The following is a 14725-nucleotide window of genomic DNA, read 5'->3' as shown; positions in this document are numbered from 1 at the left end:
CTATTGTAGCTGGAAACAGCAGATTTTTTATGGAATATCTACAGTTGAAGTCAGAAGTTTACATACACTTAGGTTAGAGTCATTAAAACTCGTTTTCAACCACTCCACAAATTTCTTGTTAACAAACTATAGTTTTGGCAAGTCGGTTAGGACACCTACTTTGTGCATGACACAAGTAGTTTTTCCAACAATTGTTTACAGACAGATTATTTCACTTATAATTCACTGTATCACAATTCCAGTGGGTCAGAAGTTTAAATACACTAAAGTTGACTGTGCCTTTAAACAGCTTGGAAAATTCCAGAAAATGATGTCATGGCTTTAGAAGCTTCTGATAGGCTAATTGACATCATTTGAGTCAATAAGAGGTTAACATGTGGATGTATTTCAAGGCCTACCTTCAAACTCAGTGCCTCTTTGCTTGACATCATGAGAAAATCAAAAGAAATCAGCCAAGACATCTGGGATGCTGGCCTTCTAGGCAGAGTTGCAAAGAAAAAGCCATATCTCAGACTTGCCAATAAAAAGAAAAGATTAAGATGGGAAAAATAACACAGACACTGGACAGAGGAACTCTGCCTAAAACGCCAGCATCCCGGAGTCGCCTCTTCACAGTTGACATTGAGACTGGTGTTTTGCAGGTACTATTTACCGTAAATTCCGGACTATAAGCCGCAACTTTTTTGCCCAGGCTTTGAACCTCGCGGCTTAAACAATGACGAGGCTAATATATGGATTTTTCCCGCTTTCAATTTTCTTTTCTAAAAATAAACACATTCTGTGACGTGCTCAGTTTTTTGGCGGCATGAAGCTTTCATTAGACCAATGAAATTGCCGAACGGGTTAAGGTCAAACAACTTTTTTGTTTACTGTTTAGATTAAATCGAGCGCTCTCAAACTTCCCATTATTCTGATTACGGTAGTCATTTTGTCACCCTCATCATGGCAAAGACATGGAGAAATGCATATGATGCAGCTTTCCAAGTTGAAGGCGATTGATCTGGCTGTTGGAAAAGGAAATAGAGCTGCTGCACGGGAGCTTGGTCTTAATAGTCCGGAAATTACAGTAATGAAGCTGCCAGTTGAGGACTTGTGAGGCGTCTGTTTCTCAAACTAGACACTAATGTACTTGCCCTCTTGGTCAGTTGTGCCCCGGGGCCTCCCACTCCTCTTTCTATTCTGGTTAGAGCCAGTTTGCACTGTTCTGTGAAGGGAGTAGTACACAGCGTTGTACCAGATCTTCAGTTTCTTGGCAATTTCTCACATGCAATGGCCTTCATTTCTCAGAACAAGAATAGACTGAAGAGTTTCAGAAGAAAGTTCTTTGTTTCTGGCCATTTTGAGCCTATAATCAAACCCACAAATGCTGATGCTCCAGATACTCAACTAATCCAAAGGTGGCCAGTTGTATTGCTTCTTTAATCAGGACAACAGTTTTCAGCTGTGCTAACATATTTGCAAAAGGGTTTTCTAATGATCAATTAGCCTTTTAAAATGATAAACTTGGATTAGCTAACACAACGTGCCATTGGAACACAGGAGTGATGGTTGTTGATAATGGACCTCTGTACACCGATGTATATATTCCATTTAAAAACCAGCCATTTCCAGCTACAATAGTCCTTTACAACATTAACAATGTCTACAGTCGTGGCCAAAAGTTTTGAGAATGACACAAATATTAATTTTCACAAAGTTTGCTGCTTCAGTGTCTTTAGATATTTTTGTCAGATGTTACTATGGAATACTGAAGTATAATTACAAGCATTTCATAAGTCTCAAAGGCTTTTATTGACAATTACATGAAGTTGATGCAAAGAGTCAATATTTGCAGTGTTGACCCAACTTTTTCAAGACCTCTACAATCCGCCATGGCATGCTGTCAATTAACTTCTGGGCCACATCCTGACTGATGGCAGCCCATTCTTGCATAATCAATGCTTGGAGTTTGTCAGAATTTGTGGGTTTTTGTTTGTCCACCCGCCTCTTGAGGATTGACCACAAGTTCTCAATGGGATTAACCTGTTGGGGATAGGGGGCAGTATTGACACGGCTGGATAAAAAACGTACCCGATTTAATCTGGTTACTACTCCTGCCCAGTAACTAGAATATGCATATAATTATTGGCTTTGGATAGAAAGCACCCTAAAGTTTCTAAAACTGTTTGAATGGTGTCTGTGAGTATAACAGAACTCCTATGGCAGGCCAAAACCTGAGAAGATTTCAAGCAGGAAGTGGCCTGTCTGAGAAGTAGTGTTTCATCTTGGCTCTTTTTATTGAAGACTCAGGATCTGTGCAATAACGTGACACTTCCTACGTCTTCCATAGGGTCTCAGAGCCCGGGAAAACGTTGAACGATATCGAGGCAGGTTCTGGCTGAAACACTTTATCGCTTTTGGCAAGTGGCCACTCAGAGTACTATGGGCTTAGGCGCGTGCCCGCTTCGACCGAATGCTTTGTTTTCCTTTGTCTGTTTATCTAAACGCAGATTCCCGGTCGGAATAATCGCTTTTTTATGAGAAAAATGGCATAAAAATTGATTTTAAACAGCGGTTGACATGCTTCGAAGTACGGTAATGGAATATTTAGAATTCTTTTGTCACGAATTGCGCCATGCTCGTAACCCTGATTTAGCCTTTAGGATAGTGTCTAGAACGCACGAACAAAACGCCGCTGTTTGGATATAACGATGGATTATTTTGGACCAAACCAACATTTGTTATTTAACCTCTATGGGCTAGGTGGGACGCAAGCGTCCCACCCGTGGTGCACTCCATCAACAGCAGGTGCATTTCAAGAGCGGCAAATTTGAATCCAAATAAATGTCAAAATTCAAATTTTTCAAACATACAACTATTTTACACCCTTTGAAAGATAAACATCTCCTTAATCTAACCACGTTTTACGATTTCAAAAAGGTTTTACGGCGAAAGCATAAATTTAGAGTATGTTAGGACAGTACATTTACAAGAGTTGTGTGTAATGTTTTGTCAATTCAAAGACAGGGTCACCAAAACCATAAAACCAGCTAAAATGATGCACTAACCTTTTACAATCTCCATCAGATGACACTCCTAGGACATTATGTTAGACAATGCATGCATTTTTAGTTCTATCAAGTTCATATTTATATCCAAAAACAGCGTTTTACTATGGCATTGATGTTGAGGAAATCGTTTCCCTCCAATAACCGGCAGTCAAGTCAGCACCACAAATTAAATAATTAAAATTAGAAAACATTGGTAAAATATTATATTGTCATTTAAAGAATTATAGATTTACATCTCTTGAACGCAATCAACTTGCCAGATTTAAAAATAACCTTACTGGGAAATCACACTTTGCAATAATCTGAGCACTGCGCCCAGAAAAATACGCGTTGCGATACAGACTAGCCGTCATGTTGGGGAGATCTAAAATCGAAAATACTATGTAAATAATCCATTACCTTTGATTCTCTTCATCAGATGTCACTTCTAGGTATCACAGGTCCATAACGAATGTAGTTTTGTTCAAAAAAGCTCATCATTTATGTCCAAAAATCTCCGTCTTGTTAGCACATGATCTAAGCCCGCCGGACTTCACTTCATGAACGAGGGGAAAAAATATATTTACGTTCGTTCAAACATGTCAAACGTTGTATAGCATAAATCATTAGGGCCTTTTTTAACCAGAACATGAATAATATTCAAGGTGGACGAATGCATTCTCTTTTATAACGTATTGGAACGAGGGTACCCAACATGAACTCGCACGCCAGGTGTCTAATGGGCCATCATCGTTCCATGGCTCTTGTTCGGTCAGATCTCCCTCCAGAAGACTCAAAACACTTTGTAAAGGCTGGTGACATCTAGTGGAAGCAATAGGAAGTGCCAAAATATTCCTCAGCCCCTGTGTTTTTCAATGGCATAGGTTTAAAGGTAATACAACACATCAGGTATCCACTTCCTGTCAGAAAATGTCTCAGGGTTTTGCCTGCCAAATGAGTTCTGTTATACTCACAGACACCATTCAAACAGTTTTAGAAACTTTAGAGTGTTTTCTATCCATATATAATAAGTATATGCATATTCTAGTTACTGGGTAGGATTAGTAACCAGATTAAATCGGGTACATTTTTTTTATCCAGACGTGCAAATGCTGCCCCCTAGCCCTAACAGGTTAAGTAGAAGTCCTGGGAGTGCATTCTGACGAAGACAACAAAGGTAAGAACATTTTTCTTATAGTAAATCTGACTTTGATGAGTGCTAAACCTGCTGGGTGTCTAAATAGCTAGCCCTGTGATGCCGGGCTATCTACTGAGAATATTGCAAAATGTGCTTTCACCGAAAAGCTATTTTAAAATCAGACATATCGAGTGCATAGAGGAGTTCTGTATCTATAATTCTTAAAATAATTGTTATGCTTTTTGTGAACGTTTATCGTGAGTAATTTAGTAAATTCACCGGCAGTGTTCGGTGGGAATGCTAGTCACATGCTAGTCACATACTAATGTAAAAAGCTGGTTTTTGATATAAATATGAACTTGATTGAACAAAACATGCATGTATTGTATAACATAATGTCCTAGGGTTGTCATCTGATGAAGATCATCAAAGGTTAGTGCTACATTTAGCTGTGGTTTGGGTTTATGTGACATTATATGCTAGCTTGAAAAATGGGTGTCTGATTATTTCTGGCTCGGTACTCTGCTGACATAATCTAATGTTTTGCTTTCGTTGTAAAGCCTTTTTGAAATCAGACAGTGTGGTTAGATTAACGAGAGTGTTATCTTTAAAATGGTGTAAAATAGTCATATTTTTGAAAAATTTAAGTAATAGCATATCTAAGGATTTGAATAACGCGCCACAGGATTCAACTGGCTGTTGAGTAGGTGGGATGCAAGCGTCCCACCTAGCCCATAGAGGTTAAGGTCTGGCGAGTTTCCTGGCCATGGACCCAAAATATTGATGTTTTGTTCCCTGAGCCACTTAGTTATCACTTTTGCCTTATGGCAAGGTGCTCCATCATGCTGGAAAAGGCATTGTTCGTCACCAAACTGTTCCTGGATGGTTGGGAGAAGTTGCTCTCGGAGGATGCGTTGGTACCATTCTTTATTCATGGCTGTGTTCTTAGGCAAAATTGTGAGTGAGCCCACTCCCTTGGCTGAGAAGCAACCCCACACATGAATGGTCTCAGGATGCTTTACTGTTGGCATGACACAGGTCTGATGGGAGCGCTCACCTTGTCTTCTCCGGACAAGCTTCTTTTCCGGATGCCCCAAACAATCGGAAAGGGGATTCATCAGAGAAAATGACTTTACCCCAGTCCTCAGCAGTCCAATCCCTGTACCTTTTGCAGAATATCAGTCTGTCCCTGATGTTTTTCCCTGGAGAGAAGTGGCTTCTTTGCTGCCCTTCTTGACACCAGGCCATCCTCCAAAAGTCTTCGCCTCACTGTGCGTGCAGATGCACTCACACCTGCCTGCTGCCATTCCTGAGCAAGCTCTGTACTGGTGGTTCCCCGATCCCGCAGCTGAATCAACTTTAGGAGACGATCCTGGCACTTGCTGGACTTTCTTGGGCGCCCTGAAGCCTTCTTCACAACAATTGAACCGCTCTCCTTGAAGTTCTTGATGATCCGATACATTTTTGATTTAGGTGCAATCTTACTGGCAGCAATATCCTTGCCTGTGAAGCTCTTTTTGTGCAAAGCAATGATGACAGTATGTGTTTCCTTGCAGGTAACCATGGTTGACAGAGGAAGAACAATGATTCGAAGCACCACCCTCCTTTTGAAGCTTCCAGTCTGTTATTCAAACTCAATCAGCATGACAGAGTGATCTCCAGCCTTGTCAACACTCACACCTGTGTTAACGAGAGAATAACTGGCATGATGTCAGCTGGTCCTTTTGTGGCAGGGCTAAAATGCAGTGGAAATGTTTTTTGGGATTCAATTAATTTGCATGGCAAAGAGGGACTTTGCAATTAATTGCAATTCATCTGATCACTCTTCATAACATTCTGGATTATATGCAAATTGCCATCATACAAACTGAGGCAGCAGACTTTGTGAAAATTAATATTTGTGTCATTCTCAAAACCTTTGGCCACAACTGTACACCGTATTTCTGATCAATTTGATATTATTTTAAAGTACAAAAAAATTGTCTTTTCTTTAAAAAACAAGGACATTTCTAAGTGACCCCAAACTTTTGAACGGTATTGTATGCATTTGAAATAGTCATGGATTTTAAGTATTTAGTAGCCGTCACCATCCAGGTGAAAAAACCAAGGGCATGTGGCTGACGTGCTTACCCATATTTAAACATCTGAAATGGTTCCAATTAAGTTGACAATTGAATGCCGAAGAGGGTTACCTCACCTGCATCCAGATCTTCTTGGCTCCGGGAATGAGGTCTCCTACTTTCCCGAAGAGGAGGCGTCCCATGCCAGATGAGGCTCCTATACACACCAATAAGATCCACTCCTTCTGGGGCTCCTTGAACTGCTCCTTCACGAAGTTCATCTGGTGGAAAAGAACAAGAGGAATACTTTAACCTGATATGGATAGGGGGCAGTATTTTCACGGCTGGATGAAAAAACGTACCCGATTTAAACTGGTTACTACTCTTGCCCAGAAATGAGAATATGCATATTATTAGTAGGTTTGAATAGAAAACACTCTGAAGTTTCTAAAACTGTTTGAATGGTGTCTGTGAGTATAACAGAACTCATATGGCAGGCAAAAACCTGAGAAAAATTCAACCAGGAAGTGTAGGCTCTGAGAAATGTAGTTCTTCTTTCTAGTCCCTTTCGAAACTACAGTATCTGTGCTGTTACGTTGTACTTTCTAAGGCTTCCATTGGCTGTCTAAAGCCTTCAGAAAGTTGAGCCTTCTCCTGTCTCTGGGCAGAGTATAGTAGCTCAGTTACTGAGTGGTCGGCCTGAGGACAAAGAGATTGGATATGCGCGTTACCGCGAGCACGCTGTTTTTTCTTTTCCTCCTTGAATGAATACACTATTGTCCGGTTGGAATATTATCGCAATTCTACGTAAAAAATACCATAAAAATTGATTTTAAACAGCGTTTGACATGCTTCTAAGTACGGTAATGGAACATTTTGACTTTTTGTGTCTCGAATTGGGCTCGCGCGTTACCCTTTGGATAGTGACCTGAACGCACGAACAAAACTGAGGTATTTGGTCATAACTATGGATTATTCCGAACAAAAACAACATTTCTCGTGCAAGTAGCAGTCCTGGGAGTGCATTCTGACAAAGATCAGCAAAGGTAATACAATATTTCTAATACTAATTCTGAGTTTAGGTTGCCCCGAACTTGTCGGGTGCTTGCTTGCATATATGCTTTCTTGGAAAATGGCTGTGTGCTTATTTTGGTCTATGTGCTCTCCTAACACAATCTAATGTTTTACTTTCGCTGTAAAGCCTTTTTGAAAGCTGACAACGTGGTTGGATTCAGGAGAGGTTTATCTTTCAAATGGTGTAAAATAGTCGTATGTTTGAAAAATTGAAATTATTGGATTTTTTAGGTTTTTGTATTTCGCGCCATGCGATCCCATTGGCTATTGGCTAGGGGTTCCGCTAGCGGAACACCTAGATGTAAGAAAATGTCAATTGCTTAGGGCCTCCCGAGTGGCGCAGTGGTCTAAGGCACTGCATCGCAGTGCTAGCTGTGCCATTAGAGATTCTGGGTTCGAGTCCAGTCTCTGTCACAGCCGGCCACGACCGGGAGGCCCATGGGGCTGCGCACAATTGGCCCAGCGTAGTCCGGGTTAGGAAGGGTTTGGCCGGCAGGGATATCCTTGTCTCATCGCGCACTAGAGACTTCTGTGGTGGGCCGGGCGCAGTGCACGCTGACACGGTCACCAGGTGTACGGTGTTTCCTCCAACACATTGGTGCGGCTGGCTTCCGGGTTGGATGGGCATTGTGTCAAGAAGCAGTGCGGCTTGATTGGGTTGTGTTTCGGAGGACGCATGGCTCTCGACCTTCGCTGAGTCCGTACTGGAGTTGCAGCGATGAGACAAGACTGTAACTACTACCAATTGGATACCACGAAATTGGGGAGAAAAAAGGGGTGAATTTTTTTTAATAATTTTTTTTTTTTTAATAAATCAAAATAAATGTCCATTGCTGCTTTCAAACCAAGCCCCCTGGATACATACATCCCCTGAGGGGTTGGAAGCAGCCAAACCAAGCCCCCTGTATACATACACACCTGAGGGGTTGGAAGCAGCCAAACCAAGCCCCCTGTATACATACACACCCTGAGGGGTTGGAAGCAGCCAAACCAAGCCCCCTGTATACATACACACCTGAGGGGTTGGAAGCAGCCAAACCAAGCCCCTAGATACATACATCCCCTGAGGGGTTGGAAGCAGCCAAACCAAGCCCCCTGTATACATACACACCTGAGGGGTTGGAAGCAGCCAAACCAAGCCCCCTGTATACATACACACCCTGAGGGGTTGGAAGCAGCCAAACCAAGCCCCTAGATACATACATCCCCTGAGGGGTTGGAAGCAGCCAAACCAAGCCCCCTGTATACATACACACCTGAGGGGTTGGAAGCAGCCAAACCAAGCCCCTAGATACATACATCCCCTGAGGGGTTGGAAGCAGCCAAACAAAATAGCCAAAGAAAATACAGAATTATACATCAAATGCGTAGTAATTTCTTGATATGTCATCATGGATTCTTTCATGTGTGCTATTCCCATGTTGAAATCATCAATGGGATTCTTAGTGAAGGGATTTCAACGGAGAAACAGGGATTTTTGCTTCTTATAACATTCCAAATTTCCATAACCATTCCTTGGAATAACACATTTTTTTCATCAACGTCCCACTGTCAGAAGAACTGTCAACAGTGAAGCAGGAAGGTGCGGAGCTATAGGTGAGTGATTTCCTTTCTCTCCTCTCCGCCCAACACCTGAATCTGATCCAAAACACAAAACCCTCTGAAGTCCATTCCTGATCAGAAGCTTCTCTCCCTGAGGAAACATATGAAGTGTTTCTTCTGCTTTGATTCTGCACTACATGGCACCAGAATAACATCAAGGGCCATAGGATACCCATGTTTAGGGCTGACCTAAAGCAAAGAGCACAACAAAAGCCGGTGGCTTTGTTTACATCTGGGCCTGGCTCTGGGGCCTGAGAAAACAGAACAGGCAGTGGGGAGGCTGTCTAAAACATCTGACTTGTGTAGCAGAACTTCACACTACACATCTACCGCCCCCTTCTCTTCCCTCCCTCTCGCTCTCTGTCCCTCCCTCCCTCCCTCTCTCTTTCTAATCCTTCCCTCCCTCTCTCCTTCTGTCCTCCTTCCTCATCCCTCTGGGATTTTTTACATAACACACTGCTGTGACAAGGCGTCTCCTTGATATTCCTCACATCACCATGCAACAATGTCACTAGCTGCTTATTTTAGATAAGTGGGTCTGTCTGACAACCTAACCAAACACACAATGTAACCTAACCCAACACACAATGTAACCTAACCCAACACACAATGTAACCTAACCCAGCACCACAATGACACAACCTACCCAACACACAATGTAACCTAACCCAACACACAATGTAACCTAACCCAACACCACAATGACACAACCTAACCCAACACCACAATGACACAACCTACCCAACACCACAATGACACAACCTACCCAACACCACAATGACACAACCTACCCAACACCACAATGTAACCTAACCCAACACCACAATGACACAACCTACCCAACACCACAATGACACAACCTACCCAACACCACAATGACTCAACCTACCCAACACCACAATGTAACCTAACACAACTCAACACAACCTACCCAACACCACAATGACACAACCTACCCAACACACAATGTAACCTAACCTAACACAACCTACCCAACACCACAATGACACAACCTAACCCAACACCACAATGACACAACCTACCCAACACACAATGTAACCTAACCTAACACAACCTAACCCAACACACAATGTATCCTAACCCAACACACAATGTAACCTAACAACACAACCTAACCCAACACATAATGTAACCTAACACAACACACAGCGTAACCTAACACAACACACTGCGTAACCTAACACAACACACAGCGTAACCTAACACAACACACAGCGTAACCTAACACAACACACAGCGTAACCTAACACAACACACAACGTAACCTAACACAACACACAACGTAACCTAACCAACACACAACGTAACCTAACCCAACACACAACGGAACCTAACCCAACACATAATGTAACCTAACACAACACACAGCGTAACCTAACACAACACACAGCGTAACATAACACAACACACAGTGTAACCTAACACAACACACAACGTAACCTAACCAACACACAACGTAACCTAACCAACACACAATGTAACCTAACCCAACACAATATTACCTCTAAAGTTGACTTGGTGAACTCTTGGTCAGAAAGTCTAGTTTTCCTACATACGATAAGATGCCAATCAAGCTGACACTAAAAGCAGTTAGGGTGACATTATTTTCCCCTCGCAAAAACAGCTGCGCTGTAAACCAACACACAGCAACATTCTAGATGGAAATTGTTAAAGAAAAGTGACATCATAAATTGTGCTGCAGATTATTATATCATTATAATTTCACTCACAGCGTAGGTGTCTCTGCCAGCAGAAAACAGTGCCCTAAATACAGCACAATATCAAGAACATGGTCAAATCTTGAAGAAATTGTATTGATGGTCCCTGAGCCCTTACCAAGTGGATGTAAGGCACAAAGTAACCCAGTACAGCCGTAGACACCCCGAACGCCCACACCCGGTAGGTGACGATGTGGAACACCTTCACATTAAAGGCCTTCCGGACCTGGGTCTGGGTCCTGCTCCAGCGGCTTCCCTGGGCAGGGGCTCCTGGCTGGGTTGTGGACCCAACGGGGCCCCCTGGTTCTGGTGGTCCCATTGGAGCGCTCTGGGGCAGCAGGGGTCTGAAGGTCAAGGCCAGCAGGGCCTGGACCTGTTATGTTTAAAAGAACGAAAAGAAACAGTTGTTCAAAGTCGAATCTCACGTTTACTTCAATGAGTCACATCATTCAAAATCAGGAAAATGTAAACAAACAAGCTGTGTAATGGATGATCATCAAACACATTACAACAGTACCAGCATGAAGAGGCTGAGGATCTGGAAGGTTCTGCTGAGGCCCAGCGGCTCCACCACCTTGGTGAGCAGCACCGGGAGGCCCATGGAGAACAGGCTGCTACCCGCCGTCACCACGCCGTTGGCCAGGCCAAGCCGCCGCCGGAAGTAGTGGCCCAGGATCACCAGGGAGGGCTGGAAGGCAAAGGACGAGCCACAGCCAAACAGGATCCCATAGGTGAGATACCGTAGGCTGAGGGACCTGGGTGGGCAGGGGGTAGAGGTACTAAAACACTGGAAAACTAATGTATGTCAATTCTAACGGGTGAAGAGGCAGGCGATCTCACTACTGTGTTATGTTCCACACTAGCATAACTTAGCACCTAGAATATACGGTGCATTCGGAAAGTATTCAGACCCTTGACGTTTTCCACATTTTGTTACATTACAGCCTTATTCTAAAATAAATTAAATTAATTGTTTCCTCAATCTACACACAATACCTCATAACGACAAAGCGAAAACAGGTTTTTAGAAATGTTTGCAAATGTATTAAAAATAAAAAACGGAAATACCTTATTGACGTAAGTATTCAGACCCTTTGCTATGAGACTAGAAATTGAGATCATATGCATTCTGTTTCCATTGATCAATCTTGCGATGTTTCTAAAACTTGGAGTCCACCTGTGCTAAATTCAATTAATTGGACATGATTTGGAAAGGCACACGCCTGTCTATATAAGGTCCCACATTTGACAGTGCATGGCAGAGCAAAAACCAAGCCATGAGGTTCAAGACAGGATTGTGTCGAGGCACAGGTCTGGGGAAAGGTACCAAAACATTTTTACACATTGAAGGTCCCCAAGAACACAGTGGCCTCCATTATTCTTAAATGTAATAAGTTTGGAATCACCAAGACTCTTCCTAGAGCGGCCACCCGGCCAAACTGAGAAATCTGGGGAGAAGGGCCTTGGTCATGGAGGTGACCAAGAACACGATGGTCAGTCTGACAGAGCTCAAGAGTTCCTCTGTGGAGATGTGAGAACCTTCCAGAAGGACAACCATTTCTGCAGCACTCCACCAATCAGGTCTTTATGGTAGAGTGGCCAGACTGAAGCCACTCCTCTGTAAAAGGCACATGACAGCCCGCCTGAAGTTTGCCAAAAGGCACCTAAAGGACTCTCAGACTATGAGAAACAAGATTCTCTGGTCTGATGAAACCAAGATTGAACTCTTTGTCCTGAATGCCAAGCGTCACGTCTGGAGGAAACCTGGCACCATCCCTATGGTAAAGCATGGTGGTGGCAGCATCATGCTGTGGGGATGTTTTCAGCGGCAGGGACTGGGAGACTAGTCAGGAACCCAGGAAAGATAAACGGAGCAAAGTACAGAGAGATCCTTGATAAAAAATCTGCTCCAGAGCGCTCAGGACCTCAGACTGGGGCGAAGGTTCACCTTCCAACAGGACAACGACCCTAAGCACACAGCCAAGTCAATGCAGGAGTGGCTTCGGGAAGTCTCTGAATGTCCTTGAGTGGCCCAGCCAGAGCCCGGACTTGAACCCGATCAAACATCTCTGGAGAGACCTGAAAATAGCTGTGTAGCAACACTCCCCATCAACCCTGACAGTGCTTGAGAGGATCTGCAGAGAAGAATGGGAGAAACTCCCCAAATACAGGTGTACCAAGCTTGTAGCGTCATACCCAAGAAGACTCAAGGCTGTAATCGCTGCCAAGGTGCTTCAACAAAGTACTGTGTAAAGGATCCGAATATTTGTGTAAATGTGATATCGGTTTTTAATTTGTAATACGTTTACAAAACATTCTAAAAACCCATTTTTGCTTTGTCATTATGTGCTATTGTGTGTAGATTGATGAGGGGGAAAAAATAAATGTAATACATTTTAGAATAAGGCTGTAACGTAACGAAATGTGGAAAAAGTCAAGAGGTCTGAATACTTTCCGAATGCACTGTATATCCAATACTGTACTTCCTTATAAGTAGTAAGTTAGTGTACATTTTGGAACAGAGCCTGTGACACCCTAACATGAATGTGTAATGCTCAGGTCACTGAGGGCAGGACGTGTAAATGATGTGCAAAAGGAGTGGCAAAACATACAAGGACAGTTCTAAAGATTGTGGAGGGTTCTAGAAGGGCTCTAGAGTAGATGGGTTGAAATAGTTCTAGAGTAGATGGGTTGTAATAGTAATAGAAAGTGTGGAGTGTTCTAATGATTCTAGAATGTTTGGAGGGCTCTAGAAGGGCTCTAGAACAGAAGTTTCTCTTACGTTGCGAAGGCGGTGCTGAGGAGTCCGATGAAGGCCATGGTGGCCCCGCCCACAGCTGTCTTCCTGCAGCCGAAGTGATCGGTGAACATGGAGACCACCGGGGAACAGAAGAAGATCATGCCCATCGCCAGGGCCCCCACCCAGGCTGGAGGCAGGGAGGAGAGGGAGGGACAGGTCAGGAAGAGGTAGGGGTGGAGGGATGCAGGGACAGGTCCACACATTAACAAGATTATTTTCCATATTGATACAGTCAAAATGTAACCTCAAAGCTGTTTCCAAGCAACATGAGAGCTACCTAGATAAGAGGGTCAGTAACTACAGTAAGGGCAATGTAGGATGAATCCCTTAATCTGTGTCCTTCAACATGGTACTTGTTACAGTACATGTATGTCAACTGATAACGGGTCTGTGATGTATGGACAGTCTGTCTGAAGTACATGTCTGCTACCTGTCTATGCCCTGCTTGCAACATATTTACAACCAGTGTACAACCTCTGTGCAACCTTTCACAACCAACCTGTTGACAACCTCCAGAAGCCAACGTGTGTGCTCTGCAGAAGAACATGTCAACCTCGATTTAAACTGTTAACTTACCTGGTGCTCATGACCACAGCAGTAAGGTTAACCTATACATACACACACATGCTGTAATTGATATCCTGTATAAAACTTGTAGTAGGGTACTCAATGGGGCTCATCAGCATGTAGAAACATGCTGTATCCTCCTCATATAATCTGTAGAATAACAGCTGATCTAGTATAATATTAACATGCTGTACCCTCATATAACCTGTAGAATAACAGCTGATCTAGTATAATATTAACATGCTGTACCCTCATATAACCTGTAGAATAACAGCTGATCTAGTATAATATTAACATGCTGTACCCTCATATAACCCGTAGAATAACAGCTGATCTAGTATAATATTAACATGCTGTACCCTCATATAACCTGTAGAATAACAGCTGATCTAGTATAATATTAACATGCTGTACCCTCATATAACCTGTAGAATAACAGCTGATCTAGTATAATATTAACATGCTGTACCCTCATATAACCCGTAGAATAACAGCTGATCTAGTATAATATTAACATGCTGTACCCTCATATAACCTGTAGAATAACAGCTGATCTAGTATAATATTAACATGCTGTACCCTCATATAACCTGTAGAATAACAGCTGATCTAGTATAATATTAACATGCTGTACCCTCATATAACCTGTAGAATAACAGCTGATCTAGTATAATATTAACATGCGGTACCCTCATATAACCTGTACTGTATAATAA

The 14725-nt window shown here is 42.8% G+C and overlaps 1 protein-coding gene across 1 annotated transcript in view; it reads right to left on the bottom strand.

The window, feature by feature from the left end:
* LOC106592847 (monocarboxylate transporter 8) overlaps nucleotides 1-14725 on the bottom strand; it is a 49456-nt gene that overhangs the window by 12040 nt on the left and 22691 nt on the right. Inside the window, exons 2-5 of the mRNA XM_045724141.2 lie at nucleotides 13425-13569; nucleotides 11160-11397; nucleotides 10761-11015; nucleotides 6365-6508 (exon numbers count right to left, since the gene is read on the bottom strand). Coding sequence (XP_045580097.1) covers nucleotides 6365-6508; nucleotides 10761-11015; nucleotides 11160-11397; nucleotides 13425-13569 — 782 coding nt within the window. The remainder of the gene's footprint in view (nucleotides 1-6364; nucleotides 6509-10760; nucleotides 11016-11159; nucleotides 11398-13424; nucleotides 13570-14725) is intronic.

Source organism: Salmo salar, chromosome 09 (assembly GCF_965601325.2).
Source record: "Salmo salar chromosome 09, fSalSal1, whole genome shotgun sequence".
In the NCBI taxonomy this organism is placed as follows: Eukaryota; Metazoa; Chordata; class Actinopteri; order Salmoniformes; family Salmonidae; genus Salmo; species Salmo salar.
Note: the sequence above shows the minus strand (reverse complement) of the source record. Positions and strands in the feature narration are given on the sequence as shown.